The sequence below is a fragment of the Bison bison genome, unplaced genomic scaffold (assembly GCF_000754665.1).
Source record: "Bison bison bison isolate TAMUID 2011002044 unplaced genomic scaffold, Bison_UMD1.0 scf7180017864213, whole genome shotgun sequence".
Lineage (NCBI taxonomy): Eukaryota > Metazoa > Chordata > Mammalia > Artiodactyla > Bovidae > Bison > Bison bison.
Genome location: NW_011494785.1, coordinates 8,602,138 through 8,620,913, shown reverse-complemented (window position 1 = coordinate 8,620,913; position 18,776 = coordinate 8,602,138). Strand labels below are relative to the sequence as shown.

At 37.7% G+C, this 18,776-nt stretch overlaps 1 protein-coding gene across 3 annotated transcripts in view; it reads left to right on the top strand.

Moving 5' to 3' along the window:
• LOC104992304 (multidrug resistance-associated protein 1-like) overlaps positions 1 to 18,776 on the top strand; it is a 98,687-nt gene that overhangs the window by 46,849 nt on the left and 33,062 nt on the right. For all 3 annotated transcript variants that reach the window (XM_010845143.1, XM_010845142.1, XM_010845144.1), the window contains 4 exons: positions 3,821 to 3,997; positions 8,015 to 8,182; positions 10,303 to 10,465; positions 14,827 to 14,902. In XM_010845143.1, the coding sequence (XP_010843445.1) occupies positions 3,821 to 3,997; positions 8,015 to 8,182; positions 10,303 to 10,465; positions 14,827 to 14,902 (584 nt within the window). The remainder of the gene's footprint in view (positions 1 to 3,820; positions 3,998 to 8,014; positions 8,183 to 10,302; positions 10,466 to 14,826; positions 14,903 to 18,776) is intronic.

Below are 18,776 nucleotides of genomic sequence, written 5' to 3'. Positions count from 1 at the left end.
ATTCTTTCTGGAGTTATTTCTCCACTGATCTCCAGTAGCATATTGGGCACCTACTGACCTGGGGAGTTCCTCTTTCAGTGTCCTATCTTTTTGCCTTTTCATACTGTTCATGGGGTTCTCAAGGCAAGAATACTGAAGTGGTTTGCCATTCCCTTCTCCAGTGGACCACATTCTGTCAAATCTCTCCACCATGACCCACCCATCTTGGGTGGCCCCACATGGCCAGTAAGTATCCTTTAAAAATATAATAGTGGGATATATGATTTTATTGACATATTGATTTTATTTTCATTCAGTTTCTTTAATTTTCACAAAGCAACAATTGAGCATATACTATGCGCCTGGCATAGTACCAAGGAAATAAACATGAATAGGATATGCTACTTTTATTAAAGAGTTCATAGTCAAGTGAGGGAGATACTAAGATCATTTACAATAAATATTTTGATTTTTGAAATGAAACAGTATAAAAAGCAACAAATTCTGCTTTTAAGAGTTAAAAAAATAATCAAAATAGGTAGCCTTTTATTTAATCTTGAAAAATGATTAGGAGTTGATCAAGATGAAACCAATATCAATTTTAAGTTTCACATGATACATACATGATAATAATAAACTTAAATTTTAAGGATCAGATTGAATAAGATGATGTGCGAAGACCTAGACTAGTTCTTGGCACAGAGTCAGCTGGCTCCCTGAGAGTTTTTATGGTTATTGTTATCTTCATTATGATTGTTGAGGGGCTCGTGGTAAGACTTAAAGATTATTTCTGATACTTTTGAGGATTCATAGTTAGGAAAGTGTTCATGGTGATAATAGAAACAATAACACTGCTATTACTAATCATAAAGTAGAGAGGACTCACTTTGTTTATATTAAGCTAGGGATGTGAAAGAGAGACAATATTATCTGTCTATATAACTGGCCACTTTGTTCTTTAGGAAGCTTATTAGTCTGGATCAGTGGCAAGATTTTAATTATTTAACATTCTGAATTATTCCACATTCCATACTCTCAGTTATTTCCTAAAACATGTCTAATCCTAAATTTATATTATCTGATTATCTCTAATTTAATAGTAATGGGCTTCCCTGGTGGCTCTGATGGTAAAAAAAAAAGTCTGCCAGCAATGTGGGAAACCCAGATTCAATCCATGTGTTAGGAAGATCTCCTGGAGAAGGGAATGGCAACCTACTCCAGAATTCTTCCATGGAGAATTCCATGAACAGAGGAGGCTGGAGGGCTACAGTCCATGGATGGGGTCACAAAAAGACAGACACCACTGAGTGACTGATGCTTTCACTTTCAATCATAATAATGGCATGGCCAACCTAACATTTAGTATTTATAAGGTGCTTTTGTTTACATCTTTCTGTTTCTCAAGGTTTCACATTCTCAATTGTTTGATGCATATCATTACAGTGTTCAAATTCTAAGATCCCCTATTCCCAGTATCAAAGGTTTATATCAGACATCATTCATGCAGCATATCCAATATTCAGTGTTCTTTGATGGAACATCAGAGATTTAGAGTCCATTTTTGAATTAACCAAACTTCTATTGTAGTTATATTATTAAGAATGAAATGAAACAAATACACATTTTCATTTGTATGTGAGATGTAATGATAATACATGGAAAGTTTTACATCTCTGTGAAAATTTATCAACTCTTTTTCAGCTCCTGTTACACCAATACCTCAAGTCCATATTTCTCAATGTAGTATTTAGTTCCTATTTTATATTATACACCGTTTCCCCCTGTTCTGCATTCTTCTTTCCTGTGTTCTTCACCCTCTGTTCTCCTTATCTTGCCTGATGTATATCAAGTATTCAGAATCTCCATCACCTGAGGACTGATTTATTATGCTATCCTAATCAAAGGTTATTCACTAAGCGAGGTAGTTCAAGAGCAATTACTTTTGTGTTCAAGATCAAGTCAGATCGAATTATATTATTTTGGCTCAAAATCCATTCTGTGTCTTACTTGCTCAACAAAGAAGAATTAAAAGTTAATCTTTGTTCTTGAAAGCAGTTGGTAGAAATCAAAAGACTGGTAGTTATTTACAGGTCTATGTCAGAAAGTACTTTAAATGTGCAGTATTGTTAGAGTGAGGAATAATCAGAATACTCAAGTTGGTGTTTGGTTAGAGTCCATGGGGTAGATTGAAACGTGAGTCTCTAGTTCAAATACTGGGAGTCCTTTAGAAGACAAAGGTTAGTTAAAAGAATATTTCATGCATCAGAGATATTCAGGAATAATGTCAAGACATCAGATTATCAGAAAATGAATTTAAGAGCAGTGAGTTCATGGAAGACAAAGGAATGTGGTGTCCAGAGCCCCCTTCTAGGGGGCTTGCCACCAGCTTTGGGAGTACATCAAACACATTAGCACCTTCGTGATGGCCTGCTGGGCTCCAACCTTAAAGGCCAGGCCAGTTCAGCCTAACAACAGAATCCCTCTGCTGGGTAATACATTTCCACAGCTCTCTGGAAGATTGACTAAATCTTTCTTGGATCTGGGTCACCATGTGACCTGCCCCTCTATCCAATCCTGCTTCTCCATTTCCTTTCCATAAGAAGTCCACAGGAATTCATCCCTCCAAAACAACTTGCACCCCAATTTCAGTGTTATGGGCCGAATTGTCTTCTCCCCATATTCATATGTCAAAGTTCTAACCCCCAATACCTAAGAATGTGATTGTATTTGGAGACAGGGTCTTCAAGGGGGCCATAAGTTAAAATAAGGTTAATAGGGTGGGCCCTTTGGCTGATATCTTAGGAGAAGAAATTAAGACACATACACAAAGGAAAGACCATGTGAAGACTGGGGAGAAGACAGCCATCTTCAAGCTAAGGAGATAGGTCTTAGGAGAAACCAACCATGCTGTCCTGGTCATGATGCCAGTTGTCTTACCATTCACATTGTGCACACTGTTCGTTTAACCCAAGGTAGGCAAGGTGCAAGCTAAGAGGCTGGAAGAAGATGCAAAGAGCTGTAGGAACTGCAGACATGTTTATTCTCTCCTGGCTGGCACAGCAGCCGTGGCAGTAGACACGCTATTTTCTCTCCTCTCACGGCTGACCCAACAGACACAGCCGTGACACAGCAGTAATGCCGCCACTTTCTAGGTGGAGCTCACATATCCCTACAGCACAAACAGCTTGTGACCAGTCAAGTACCTCATGATGTGCATGTGCAGTGCTATAAATGATCTCAGCTGTTACATAATCATTATTTACAAAATGTGGGGTGAGAGAGTCTGAACACACCATCTTGGCTAATTTACTCTCTCCTCACATGTGCCAACACCTTGATCTCAGAATTGTGAGAAAAAAAAAAAATTCTATTGTTTAAGCCACTCAGTTCATGGTACCTTGTGAGGTAGGAAGAGCTGACTAGTAAACTCGGTGTCTGCCAAAAATCTCACAGGGACCTTTGATAGAAAGGAAATGGGTTGCCTTTTCTTTCTCCAGGGGATCTTCCCGACCCAGGGATCGAACCTGGGTCTCCTGCATTGTAGGCAGATGCTTTTACTGTCTGAGCCACCAGGGAAGTCTTGGTAGAAGCTACTTGAAAGGAAATAAAAAACACAAAGTAATTCATTTGAAGGGGCCTCTAATAAAAATACATAAGATTAAAATAGGACATAAGATTAAAATATATATGGAATATATTTACATTTAAGAAATAATCTATTTTTTTTTTAATTCAATTTAAGGGGAGCAAAACCACAGACAAATATGTTCCCTTTATCTGGCACATGCAAGTTCTCCTTTTCCCCTGTTAAGAGTATTTCTTTTATTTATTTCTTTTTTAGGGCTCCGTGGCTTATGTTTCCCAGCAGGCCTGGATTCAGAATTGCATTTTGCAAGAAAACATTCTCTTCGGCTCTGTCATGCAGAAGCAGCTTTATGAGAGAGTTTTGGAAGCCTGTGCTCTCCTTCCTGATTTGGAGCAGTTACCAAATGGAGATCAAACTGAGATTGGAGAAAAAGTAAGGAAAATATATTTTATCCTATGTAGGAATAACATTCCAGTCAGCTACACTAATAAAACATCTATAGCTCTTTTCCTGAGGTCTTGAAGAGCTACACAACCATAATTTTTAAAAGTTATTGTAGAAGTCCTATGAAAGAGATGGCAGTATTAAAGATGAATAATTATTTTTTATTGACTACTTGGAAAGCAGATTAAAAATCAGCAGGAAATTCTGTTGTTAGTGTCTATACAGGGAGTGAAAGCCCACCAAGTGGATCATCAACGCTTTGCTTGGTTTCTGGTGTAATGCTGTTCACTGTCTAATGAGGGAGTAGTAGTTTTGTTTCTTGTGAATCTCTTGTGCACGAAGTCAAGCCTAGGAGAGTAGCAGCAGAGCCCCCGTCTCCAGTGGCGGCACCAAGACCAGGTTCCAACAACACTCTGAGACGATGCTGTCATCATGTACCTGTTCCATGCTCACACATGCTTCCTTAGGAGGAGCTTGTTTCCCAGAGGTCATATTCTTTGTTCTATTTATTTTCATCGAGTTAATGAATAGGTATCATGCTACCCAGTGTATTGTAGTTAAAAACAAAACAAAATAATATATCACAAGTCAAATAATGAACCCCGAGAGATTATCCCCAACCCTTGACTAAAATCTCCATTAATTAAACATGAATGCAAAAGCAGCCTCTGCCTACGATTCATATGTACTATGAAGATAAGTAAATAATCCTTAGTGTTTTGAATTTCTGAGAAGAGAGTTAGCATAACGTTGTTAAGCGTTTTTACCCTGGCCTCCTATTATTTGTCTTGTTATATAAATTGAAAACTATAAACGAAATTGTAGAAAGTGACAGTATTTAAAATCTAGGATGTACACTTTGCTGTACATCTGAAACTAACACAATGTTGTAAATCATCTATATTTCAATAAAATATAAAATCTAGGACAAGGTAGATCTTACCTTTTAACTAGACTTACATTGTTTTTATTCATAACCTGTTATTCTGCGGGGGTATGTTTTCAAAGTGTTAAGTAGATTTAATTTTTTGCAACCTCTGTGTTTTTTCTGGCATCTTCACTATCCCTCTAGGCAATAGCACCATAGCTAAAATTATACAGAAATGCGACTTCTTCAAACTTAATACATGTTGAGCGTTTTGCTGATAAAGCCAATCTTTGATAATATGAAATAGCTAACGCATGCATGCATGCTCAGTTGCTTCAGTCATGTCTGACTCTTTGCGACCCTACTGTAGCCCACCAGGCTCCTCTGTCCATGGGATTCTCCAGGCAACAATACTGGAGTATGTTGCCATGCCCTTCTCTGGGGGATCTTCCCTATCCAGGGATCAAACCAGCATCATTTATGTCTCTTACATTGGCAGGCAGGTTCTTTACCACTAATGCCACCTGTGAAGATGGAAATAGCTAATCGTATGTAACTAAAAAATTAAAGTGGAAAATTCAAAATGTGAAATATAGACTTAATATAGTCCTTAAGTGTTATTACCACTTATAAATCCTGATTTTTATATTTTATAATTAAATTTCTCCCAATCTAATGATGTAGCTTACAAATGTAATTGAGTATTTCAGAAGGAAATCTGTTTACAGCTGTTTATGGTCCATGAGTTCGCAAAGAGTCAGACTCGACTACCAACTAAAACAATGAGATGACAAAGACAATGAATGTAGGATTTTCTTCACCTTTATTATCTTTTTCTTTGACATAATTCAGTTGAACACAAATATTTATTAATCTGTTATTTGCCCGTTTTCTACAATGGAGTACATAAGGGTGAGCAAGAAGGCTATCACTTTGTCTTCAAGGGATTGGAATCAACTGGATCTCTGCCAGTGATGTTATCAATTGCCTTTACCAGTATTTATTTGGACACTATGTGCTGGGAGTGCAAGAATAAGCTAGGTAGGAGTGGGTAGGAGAATGAGATGCTGACATGAGTATTGCTATTTCTAGCAATGGATGAGTAAACAGAAAACTATAAGACAAGAAGGGAGGGAAGGAATTGCTTTACCTGAAACTCTGGGTAGAAGATTGATTTCAAAGAGTACTTGCAGTGTGTAGCTTTTGAATTGCAAAGGGAGGGCGTGGGTACCCAAGCAGAGTGAACACTCTCTGTGCAGATAGGAAAAGGCAGGCTAGTCTGATTGTCAGTCAGTCACTTGAGGGCAGCATTGGGAGAGTGGTTGAAAGATGAGTTAATGCCAAAATCTAAGTGTCTTGGATTTCTATTAAGGAATTTGCTGTTGCTCATGAATAATGAGAAGAGAAAGATGTGGCTATCCAAGATTTCTAAGCAAGATGACATAATTGCTGGATACACGATGACAGGTCAGAGGATGGATTAGAGAGAGAAGTGATTGAGTGACGATAGCCAATGTGTGTTATATCTGTACTCAGTATTGGATTCATCCTAGATATTTTAAGCTCATTAAATGCTCATGACAAACCCATGAGTTGGAGACTGTTACAATCACACATACTCACAGATATATGTATCATATTACTTTGTTGTATTTATGTATTATATTACTTTGTATATATTTTTTTTGCTCTTGGCTCCTTTGCTAAAATATGACCTCCCCATGACAGAGGCTCAGTTTCATTTATCATTAAATCCCAAGTGCTAGCACAGCTCTCCACCCGGAGAAGGAATGGCAACATACTTCAGTATTCTTTCTGGGGAATTCCACGGAGGAAAGCAGGCTACAGTCCGTGGGGTCGCAAAGAGTCGGACATGACTGAGAGACTAGCACTTTCATATTCTTTAACAGCTCTCAGAATATATGGAGAAGGCGATGGCACCCCACTCCAGTACTCTTGCCTGGAAAATCCCATGGATGGAGGAGACTGGAAGGCTGCAGTCCATGGGGTCACTGAGGGTCAGACACGATTGAGCAACTTCATTTTCACTTTTCACTTTAATGCATTGGAGAAGGAAATGGCAACCCACTCCAGTGTTCTTGCCTGGAGAATCCCAGGGACGGGGGAGCCTGGTGGGCTGCTATCTATGGGGTCGCACAAGGTCGGACACGACTGAAGCAACTTAGCAGCAGCAGCAGAATATAGGAGATATTTGTTGAGTAGAGGGAAGATGAGAAAGGCAAAGAAGCAAAGGCATTTTACAATTATAGGGCACTGGTTAAGTTCTGTGCTGCATGGAGAGCTTTTAAACCAGATCTGTAAATACTAAATATAAAATAAATCAAGTAAATTGGGCCTGGCCACATAATTCTCCATACATGGCTGTACATGTCGATTCTAATTCTCACATAGAGTGATGTATATTCCTTATTCTTGCTTCTTAGAGTTGTACTTTTGCCAACAAGACTTGTAGTAATCTTTCTACAGAAGAAAATAAGACATGTTGATTACTGCTTTGATAATTTAGCTATTATTCTCAATTTCCTATATGTCAATTTAAAAATAATCAGCAGTGTCAGTATACAAATGACAGCCAAAAGTTTCCTTTAATATTCCACAGGCACAACCTTTCAGAGGTAAGGAATTGGACATTTTTTTCCTCCATAACTGTTAGTATCTACTTTTTAAAAGCAAGCAATTAAGAGAAAGCAGATATATCTGTTAATTTACACAAATTAATGGCACTAGGAAATAGAGGCTTTTGGAATTTCAGGATAAAGAAAGGTTGAAATATCAATCCTGAGTTATTACCTTTCCCTGCTACAGAAGAGAATTTGGACATAACTAATGTGTTCTTTGGGGCCTCCCAGTTGGCTCCATGGTAAAGAACCTACTTGCCAATGGAGGAGACCTGGGTTAGATCCCTGGGTCAGAACGGTCCCCTATAGAAGGGAATGGCTACCCACTCCAGTATCCTTGCCTGGAGAATCCCATGGACAGAGGAGCCTGGTAGGCAATAGTCTTTAGTGTCGCAGAGTCAGACATGACTGGAGCGACTGAGCACACACTCATGCATGCGTATGTTCTTTGACATTTACACATTTTCCCTATTTTTTTTTCTCCTGCTTCATTTTCAGGGTGTGAATATAAGTGGTGGACAGAAGCATCGAGTGTGTCTGGCCAGAGCTGTCTACAGTGGGGCTGACATCTACCTCCTAGATGATCCCTTGTCTGCAGTTGATGTTCATGTTGCAAAGCAACTTTTTGAAAAAGTGATCGGATCCTCTGGCATGTTAAGGAACAAGGTGGCCATAGCATCACATACGCTTTTGTGAGGGAAGGGGAGAATAATCTACGTAGCACTGGGCCCCAGATTCTAATACTTTATTTGTTGATGCAGAGTAGTCAAATTTCACATAAAGAATGGGATGGTGTATTGCTCTCTCACAGACTTTAATGAACATTTTAAAATCTTTACAAGTTTACTCTACTTCTGTGATTATTACCTCATTGACTCATACTGTGTTCAAAGGTGATTTACACATCAAAATGAGTGTTTTAAGTTTAGCTGACCATTTTTTTGGAAAAATGGAATTTTGTTGTATAGCACTTTTATGGAAAATAGTATTTATTATTTTTTACTTAAAATTAGATATTTTAAATATAACCTTAATAACAATCCAATTGTTCTGTGAAGGAACAAAGGAAAAAGGAATTAATATTTACCAAGTGCATATCATATTTGACATAGTTAAATATGACTAATTTGACACTAAATTAGTTCATTTAGTTCTTATAGCAAGTCTGAGATAAGCGTTATCAATACTCCTGTTTTATATATGAAGAAACTTGGAACTCATAATGACTTGATATAGCTTGCCCAATTTAAGAACCACAGAAATTTTTTTTTTTTGGCTGTGCTGGGTCTTCACTGCTGTGCAGGCTTTCTCTAGTGGTGGAGAGCAGGGTCTACTCTCTAGCTGCAGTGCGCGGACCTCTCATTACGGTGGTTTCTCTTATTGCAGAGCAAAGGCTCTGTGGCAGAGTTTCCGTAGTTACAGCACATGAGCTAATGGTTGTGGTTCTCAGCTCTAGGGCACAGGCTCAGTAGCTGTGGTACGCACAGGCTTAGCTGCTCCACAGCATGTGGGGTCTTCCCGAATTAGGGATGCAACCCATGTCTCCTGCATTGGCAGGTGGATTGTTTACCACTGAGCCACCAGGGAAACCCCAAGAACCGCAGAGATTTTTAAAAGTCTCTCTGACTGCAGAGCCATATGCATGTATTCACATTGTGTGCTTATAGATTTATTTATACAGAGAATTCTGGAAAAAGTAAATGTATAAGATGGCAAAATAAATATTTATAATTTATAATAAATATAAACATATATTATACATTAATATACATTATATATAAATATAATTTATAATAAGTATAAACAAATGTCTTTACTTATTGAAATGAACCCAAGATAAATCTTCTCATTCAATTTAATGTATATTATATAATAATATGGAAAGATTTAAAAATAAAGACTACGTGTTATAACTTAAACATGTTTTTGTAACACTGCATGCATGCTAAGTTGCTTCAGTTGTGTCCAACTCTTTGCCATGCCATGGACTGTAGCCTGCCAGGCTTCTCTGTTCTTGGGATTCTCCAGGCAAGAGAACCCACTAGAGTGGGTTGCCATGCCCTTCTCCAAGGGATCTTCCCAGGGCTTGAACCCAGGTCTGTTGCATCTCCTGCATTGGTAGGCCAGTTCTTCACCAGTAGCAACACCTGGGAAGCCCCTTGTAACAGTACAGGACCTTCAGAAAAGGACGCAAGAATGACAGTTATAAGACTGTTGTTAATTTGTCATAAATTTGATTCATTCTTAATGAATGAAGAATACCTGAACTAATGGGGTAAAACATTTGCTGACTTTTTTTGTTTCTGTCAAGTAGTGTATCATCATTCACTGTGAGATATTTATGTGCTATTTTAAATGGGTGCCTCCCAAGAAGTATACTCTAAAATAGTAAAGACAAAAAATAATGATTGCAGCTCTCTTTTTTTAAATTGTATTTATTTTTAGTTGTGCTAGGCCTTCATCGCTGTGCGGTCTTTTCTCTAGCTGCAGTGCACGGGCCTTCTTACTGTGGTGGCCTCTCTTGTGGAGCACAGACTCTAGGGTGATCAGGCTTTAGTAGTCGTGGCGTGTGAGCGCAATAGTTGTGGTCCCCAGCTCTAGATCACAGGCTCAGTAGTTACGGCACATGGGCTTAGTTGCTCTTCCCCGACCAGGGATCGAACCCGTGCCCTACACGGTCAGGTGGATTCTTTACCACTGAGCCACCAGAGACGCCCTGAAGCTCTCTTTAAAATAGTCATTTTGACCATCCTTTGTAACCCAAGGAATAAAATACTCTTTTTCAGACTCGAATTTTAGTGACACACAACCTCACACTTCTACCACAGATGGATCTCATTGTTGTAATGGAAAGTGGCAGAGTAGCACAAATGGGAACATACCAGGAAATTCTGGCTAAAACCAAAAATCTCACGAATTTGCTTCAGGCCTTCAGTGAACAAGAAACAGGTGAGGACACAATTAAAAATAAGCCTAAGATACAGTGTGCTAACCCATTCTGAAAGCCCATTGATTGTCTGATTTCTTACTCTGCATTTTTATTCATTCATGATTATTAAGTCAGGAGCTGAACATCTTCCTTTCTCTAGAAAAGAAACAAATACTTTGGGACACATCAGCTAAAAATCAACCTCACATACGATTTTTAAGCAAAATGTTATTCCCCAGGATCAGTTTGTTCATCTATGAAATAAGAGATTAGATAATTTATAAACTCTACTACAAGTTTAGAATATAATGAATCTAAACATTCTGCTTTCTTTTAAATTAGATTCATATCAAATAAATAATAAATCTTTAAAATGTATTATTGCATGTTGTGGGAGAGAGACAAACGAAAAGAAAATCTGAAGAATGACAAAGGGGAATAATTGTTGTCTAACTTTTACAAAACAACAACTGAGTTTATTTACTACTAATTTTTATTTCTATAGTGTTAGTATTTTAAATTAAGATCCAAAGATGTTTGTATAAATGAAGCTGTTTGATCTTTATGTAATTAGGACACAAGGATGTTTGAAATCTAGCATTAGTTTAATTCTAGAGATCGATCATTCTCTCACTCTGAAAACTGGATGTGCCATCATCTCTCTTCCCAGCTATGGATGGTTTCTCATATAGACCACCATCGGGATCCTTGTGCTATCCCTTTCTGGAACACCACTGAGAAATGACTATAAAATCAGTGGACTATTTCAAAATTCCAGGCTAAAAAGAAACATAGAGTTATGTCTTAGTATTTTCTGCATGAACTGTTATCTATTAATTCACTTTACATTTTACCTGGATGTAAACGTCAGAAAGATATGAAACCAGTTCATAATAGGATCAGTGCAATTTAGTATTTGATTGTCATGAAATAAAAAAAAAAAGCCATTTTGCTGATGTTTTTTCCTATGCTAATACATTAGGTATGCACTACTTTTTTTTATTCCTTGTTTACACTCCTTTCTCAAATTGAAATGTTCTACATGTAGATGCATTCAGAAATATCTGATGCATCATCAGATGGCTGTGGTCATTCTTAGTAAGAGAGGCACCTTATCTTTTCTTAAGGGCTAGCAATTTTGGAAATGAGCCCTTGCCTACTTGGTCAGGGGCTAGAATGAGGATGCAGTCTGTCACTGTCTCTGTCCCTAGCACTTAGGTAGCCTCATGCTAGGCACGCCATAACTGTTAAACAGATGAATCTGCCTCCACTGCTTCTACCAAAAGTATGTCTCTTCAGAGTTAATGGAATGATTGTAATGAGCCAGTATTGCTATTTATTGCTATGAGCCAGTATTGCTATTTATTTTAAAGATCACATGAAATATAAGTTACATTACCTTGGGAAATATAGCTTTAAAAGCAGGTAATATGTAAGTTTTAAGTTCAATATTTAATTTACCATAAAATATGGAACACACTTTTGAAAGCTGTGGCTCTTGTTTAAGTCTCCAGTTTTGGAAAAAAACATCATTCCTTCCCAGCACTGATAAAACTTAAGTACACCAGTCCTCTGCGGTAACAAGTGGAAAATTTTCTTGAAGCTGGGCTGACATTAATAGATGTTACAATTTCACCATCAGAAATATGCCATAATTAGAAAAATGTAAATGGAACTGTTTTCTAATTACTTCAGTATCGTGTCTTCTCTGTTACAATTCAGAAAGGTGGTGAGTAGAGATCATTTTTATACTGGAAATAGAATATGTTTTCTAAAGTGAATATTTCTGGGATTTTGATTTTTTGGATGCTGAGTAAAAAATATATGAAAGCTTTTAAAAAGCAGGCAAAATATTACTCATGATAATGCTAGATAGATATATGTAAAAGGTCAGCCATATATATTGTCATTTTATTACTGATTACACAGAACAGGGCAAAAAATAGATTAACTGATATAAAATTGATAATAAAACATCCCACCAAACAACTTCAAATCTAGTTACAGTTAGTGTCACATTCCTGCAGTTATTTCCCTTGGACTTGGGCCAGCTGTGTCCAGTCCTGTACTATGTCTCTGCTCTGCCTTTCCTCACTGCTGATGACTCACACACTTGTTCTTCTTTTCCTATCATTCACCCTCTCACTACCAGAGCTGATGACAGATAAGTAGAATCTATGGGCTTCCCTCATAGCTCAGCTGGTGGAAGAATCTGCCTGCAATGCAGGAGACCCCAGTTCAATCCTGAGTCAAGAAGATCCACTGGAGAAGGGATAGGCTACCCACTCCAATATTCTTGGACTTCCCTTGTGAATCAGCTGGTAAAGAAACTGCCTGCAATGTGGGAGACCTGGGTTCAATCCCTGGGTTGGGAAGATCCCCTAGAGAAGGGAAAGGCTACCCACTCCAGTATTCTGGCCTGGAGAATTCCATAGACTGTATAGTCCATGGGGTCACAAAGAGTTGGACACAACTGAGCGACTTTCACTTTCTTTCAAGTAGAATTTATATTATTATTTGGCTTGGATACATCAGATCTCTAAAAATCCATCCAGCTCTGAAAAATCTACAAGCGTCACCTCATGGGAATATTATAAAACAGAATCAATCAAGAGTTAGAGAAGACTTTATCAAAAAAGATGTGAAATACAAAGGTGAATTTACATATTTATATTTAGAAGTTTAGGCTCTTATCCATACTAATAATACTTATGATAGCTAGGATATCTTGGGTATTAATTTTGTCAGTATATTCACAAATGTTTTGCTTAAATCTCTCCCAAAACCTCCTGAAGCTGCATGGTCCTGATTTTACAAAAATAATATGTATCTTGCACAAGTTAAGACAGGTGATAAATTGCAGAATTTAAATCCTTCGCTGCCTCTGTTTCATGCCAGAGGCCAATCAAGCTCTTATACATTATATCAAATTTGTAGGAACAAGCCCACTGACTTAGAATGAAAGACAGGAAGGAGTGTGTCAATCTTTCTCTCTCTCTCTCTCTCTCTGTCTCTCCCCCTCCCTCTTTGTCTCTTTGACAACTTTGGGCTTTAGGCAAGTCACTTGTCCTGAATTTTACTTTTCCCTGAAAAATATGGATAAGCTTACCTATTTTATTCTCTTTATCTTATCAGGTCATTCTGATGCTCAAATTGTACAATGTATGTGAACATATTCTGTAAATTGTAAATACATAAATGTAAATGTTTATCATTATCAGCTATGAAGATGAAAATGTGCCCTAGGCAGAAGAGGCTACAACATCCCCAAATTTTCATTCTGTGAGACATGGAATCCTGTGTTTCACAGAGACACTTGATGCAAATCAGATGCTTCCTTTAAGGGCCAAATGTTTACTTCTAGAAACAAAAAGCATAGAACGCATGTAGAGAGCTCAGAAATCTCCAATTCCTTCCTTTTAAAAATAAGAAGTCTGAAATTCAAGTATTAAACTGTGAAAAAAAAGACAAAAATCTGCCGAACTCTGAGATGTTTCCCATGGAATTCACTAACAGAAGTTTGAACCTCAGGGCTTCTTCAGTGGCTCAGCTCATAAAAAACCTGCCTGGAGTTTAGGAGATGCAAGAGACAAGGGACAGATACCTGGGTTAGGATTATCCTCTAGAGAAGGAAGGGGCAATTCCCTCCAGTATTACTGCCTGGGAAATCCCATGGACAGAGGAGCCTGGCAAGCTACAGCCCATTGAGTGTCAAAGAGTTGGACACGATTGAGTGCACGTTCATACACACACAACTTGAACCTTATTCTTGTAGTTCTAGATGTGTGGCTTTGATTTGTGTAACCTGCTTTGATTTGTGTAACCTGCTTTCTCTGTACTTTTTATCTGTAAAATAAGGATAGTGTAGGATCTTCCTCATGGTTATTTTGAAACATTAGAGTTAAAATATGTAAAACATTTAGAATACTGCTGACAGATAGGAAGCTGTTGTTAATATTGAAATTAGTAAGAACAAGACAGAGATTTGGGGAATTTACATTGTATTTTCTTAACAATTTTCACCATAATAGCATTTTACAATAATAAGACTTGATGATATTCCATGTTTCTTTTAAATAAAGAAAATCATTCCACTTTGGCAAATATTAAACCCTTCTGTGGAAGATCCAAAACAACTTAGCACTCTCTCTAATGTCTAAAAAAGAATTTTCTGTAGGCTTTTTCATTATAGAATCTTAGTTTTATCAAGACATTACAGGACATTTTAGATGAGGGGGAAATACTGGGGAAAATGGAAGGGCTCCCAGTATACCTGCGAATCCAAAACACAAAGAATGATTTGTATAATCTTTCATGATATTTCTATTTTGTGCATTGGTTGCCTTTATGGATATAAAAGCACTCACCATCTTCTTCCCAGCTCATGCTTTAAAGCAAGTCAGTGTAATCAACTCCAGAACTGTACTGAAAGACCAAATCCTGGTGCAAAATGATAGGTGAGTATTAGGACGATACTCGACTCTTGGGGATTACAGACTAATTAATTACATTTTTAGCATTTAAAATGTATCCCATAAAAAAGGATCTATATGTTATGATGGATATAAAATGTACTTAGTGGTTTCCAAATTTTAAACTATAAGTTATATGGTTGTGTCGAAGTTTTTAAGTGAGATGTATGTGACTTAGTTTGGGAAACATAGTAAGTCTTAGTAATTTCTAGTCAAATTCTACCAAAAGAAATCTACTCTGATTTGTGTGTGTAAGTGCTAAAAATATCCCCCAAATGAATCTATTTAGAAAAACGAGAGGAAGGAAGGGAGAGACGGAAGGAGAGAGGAAAGAATATGAGAAAGTGAAAGAGACAAAAATATAATAAAACTCTGACTCTGAATTGTTATATTATACTTATTTTTCCTTTTTATAAGTAACTAAAATGAGCAGTGATTAAAGAAAATTAACCTAATCTACCCCCAACAGTTGCAAAGAGGAGATTGAAAGAAAGAAAGAAATAATAGTAATGAGTCATTTAAAAATAAGCAGCTAGAATTACTGAAAGCTGCCTTGTGTCCAAGTTGCTAATGTTGAGAGCTGGAATGAACTACAGAGACATGAATACTTTAGAATCTAATAGCTCAGGATTTTGTAGTTTCAACCTTGAATTATTTTAAAGGATTGATAGTCCTATGAATGTGTGTATGATACAGATGCTGCAGATTGGAGCTTTGTGTGTATACCAGGTTTAGATGAGTAGGTAAACTAAATTATTCCTCTTTGATCCTAAAGATCTTGGACTGCTTCTTTTTATTGGCTAGGTATTGTCATCCAGTCTCTTGACTTTAGTTACCTTTACTCCAAATTTATATCTCCAGCCCAACTTGTCCTCTGAACCCCAGAGGTGGACCCTCCTCTTTGACATCTAATCTCAGCTCATGGCAACACTGTTCTTCCAGTTACTTAGATAAAAATATCTTGCAATCACCCTTGACCTCTCTCTTTTTCCACATCCAATTCATCATCAAATCCCCATTGGCTCTATCTTCAAAATATATCAAATAACCCAGAATTCAAACACTACTCATCAATTTCACAGCTGCCCTTTGTCCAAATCACAAAATTGTCTTCTTATGAGTCTTCCTGCCAACAGCCTGTCCCTGTACTGTCTGTTCACAACATACATCAAGTTGTTTGTTTCACAGATATGAGTCAGATCATATCAGTCTTCTGTCCCAAATCTCCAAAGGTTCACATCTCAGAGTGAAATCCCAAGTCTTTACAAGGGCCTGTTAAGGGCTTCCCAGGTGGTGCTAGTGGTAAATAAGCCACCTGCCAATGCAGGTAGATTAAGAGATGTGGGTTCCCTCCTGGGTCAGGAAGATCCCCTGGAGGAGAGCATGGCAACCCACTCCAGTATTCTTGCCTGGAGAATCCCACAGACAGAGGAGCTTGGCAAGCTACAGTCCACAGGGTCACGAAGAGTCAGACACAACTGAAGCAGTTTAGCACGCACATATGCTTAAAGCCTTGGAGGACCTGAACCTGTTTATCTTTTTAATCTCAGAACCTCCTAAAGCTCATTTCACTATTCTATTCCAGCAGCCCTGACTCTGCTATTCCTGGGCAATCAGACATGCTCCTTCCCTGGGATCCCGCTAGTTAGGGCATTTTTCTCCCAGATATCCATATGGCTTATGTTCTCCCAACTTCTGCAAGTCTTTCCTCAAGTGTCACCTCATCAATGAAGACTTGTTCAACCACCCTATTTTATATCACAATATCCCTTCTGTGCTTTTCTCCCCATAATTTTTATTAATTACCTGCATAGTAGAAAATGTATTGGCTTGTATTTTGTCTTTCTCTTACCTCTAGGTTTTAAGCTTTATAAGAGCAGGAATTTTTGTCTTTTTGTTCTCTGTTACTGCCATCTAAATAACACATTTCAACTAAACACTCAATAGCTTGTAACCTAGTGTTCAATAAGCATTGTGAATGGATGAATAAATAACTAGAGACTGAAAGAACACCCAGGGAACTTTAAACTATCATTTTATTTTTTCTTACCATTATAACAGTGTTTCATTTATATGAGTGCAATTTTTAAGGGTATCCAAGAAAAGCAAATCCACTGAAGCAGAAACACTGAAGCAGACTTTGAAATTTGTGTGCTGTGGCATTTGTACACATCTCTGAATCATAGTTTTCATTTGTATATAGTCTGACCATACACTCAATGAGTAGCTTGCTTTAAAGCTTAAAAGTGAAAAAGTAATAATTATTGTTGTAAACATAACCATACCCTCTCCTTTATAATAAATAGTTTTCCTTGTTTAAAAGTCATCTTTAGTTATATCTAAATGGAACCTCTCAAAGTTTCGGGTGGACCACTTTTGCAAAATTTTTCCTTAAAAAAAGAACCCTAGTCCTTATGGAGGTTTGTTTACAGATCTGGTTTCTAAACATTTATCAAGTTATGGAGGCTCAAACAGAAACCAGCTTGCCGAAAGTTACTTCTTCAGTAAAGATCACATCAAAAAGATTACCTCATTCTACTATGGTACATTCATGTCAACACAGTCTGGCCTCAAACTTACTTTTTAATTACTAAAAGTAATTAAAAGTGATCAAAGTGTTATTGGAGGTCCCTGAATCCTCCATACCATTTTTATGTTGTCTATGAAAAATCAGAGACTTATTTTCATTTCTCCAAAATATGTGCATTTCTTTACATACGTCCATGTATTTCCTACTTTATGACTTTCTATATGATCACTAGTCTAGCTTTTGTTTTTTTAATCTGCTTTACTTTTTGGTAAGACAACATTATATGGAGAAAATTTTCCTGACTTTCAACCTAACTTGTATTTCTTAAACATACTCAATTTTTTCCAATTTGTGCAGAATTAAGATAGACTAGAGATTGGAAGATACAAGGAAGTAATCGCGACAACACATACTCTCTACAGGGGGATATACTGAGATAGAACAATGAATCTTCCTTGTGGAAGGATTCTCAGGAAAACTGACTACCCATCAAGAGAAAAGGTGGAAAAGAATATGGACCAAATAATGTTTGAGAGTCTCTCCCTTTGAAATTTAAGAATTAGAATTACTTCAGATCAGATCAGATCAGTTGCTCAGTCATGTCCGACTCTTTGCGACCCCATGAATTGCAGCACGCCAGGCCTCCCTGTCCATCACCAACTCCCGGAGTTCACCCAGACTCACGTCCATCGAGTCAGTGATGCCATCCAGCCATCTCATCCTCTGTTGATCCCTTCTCCTCCTGCCACCAATCCCTCCCAGCATCAGAGTCTTTTCTATTGAGTCAACTCTTCGCATGAGGTGGCCAAAGTACTGGAGTTTAAGCTTTAGCATCATTCCTTCCAAAGAAATCCCAGGCTGATCTCCTTCAGAATGGACTCGTTGTATCTCCTTGCAGTCCAAGGGACTCTCAAGAGTTTTCCCCAACACCACAGTTCAAAAGCATCAATTCTTCAGCGCTCAGCCTTCTTCACAGTCCAACTCTCACATCCATATATGACCACAGGAAAAACCATAGCCTTGACTAGACAGACCTTTGTTGGCAAAGTAATGTCTCTGCTTTTGAATATGCTATCTAGGTTGATCATAACTTTCCTGTCAAGGAGTAAGCGTCTTTTAATTTCATGGCTGCAATCACCATCTGCAGTGATTTTGGAGCCCAGAAAAATAAAGTCTGACACTGTTTCCACTGTTTCCCCATCTATTTCCCATGAAGTGATGGGACTGGATGCCATGATCTTCGTTTTCTGAATGTTGAGCTTTAAGCCAACTTTTTCACTCTCCACTTTCACTTTCATCAAGAGGCTTTTTAGTTCTTCTTCACTTTCT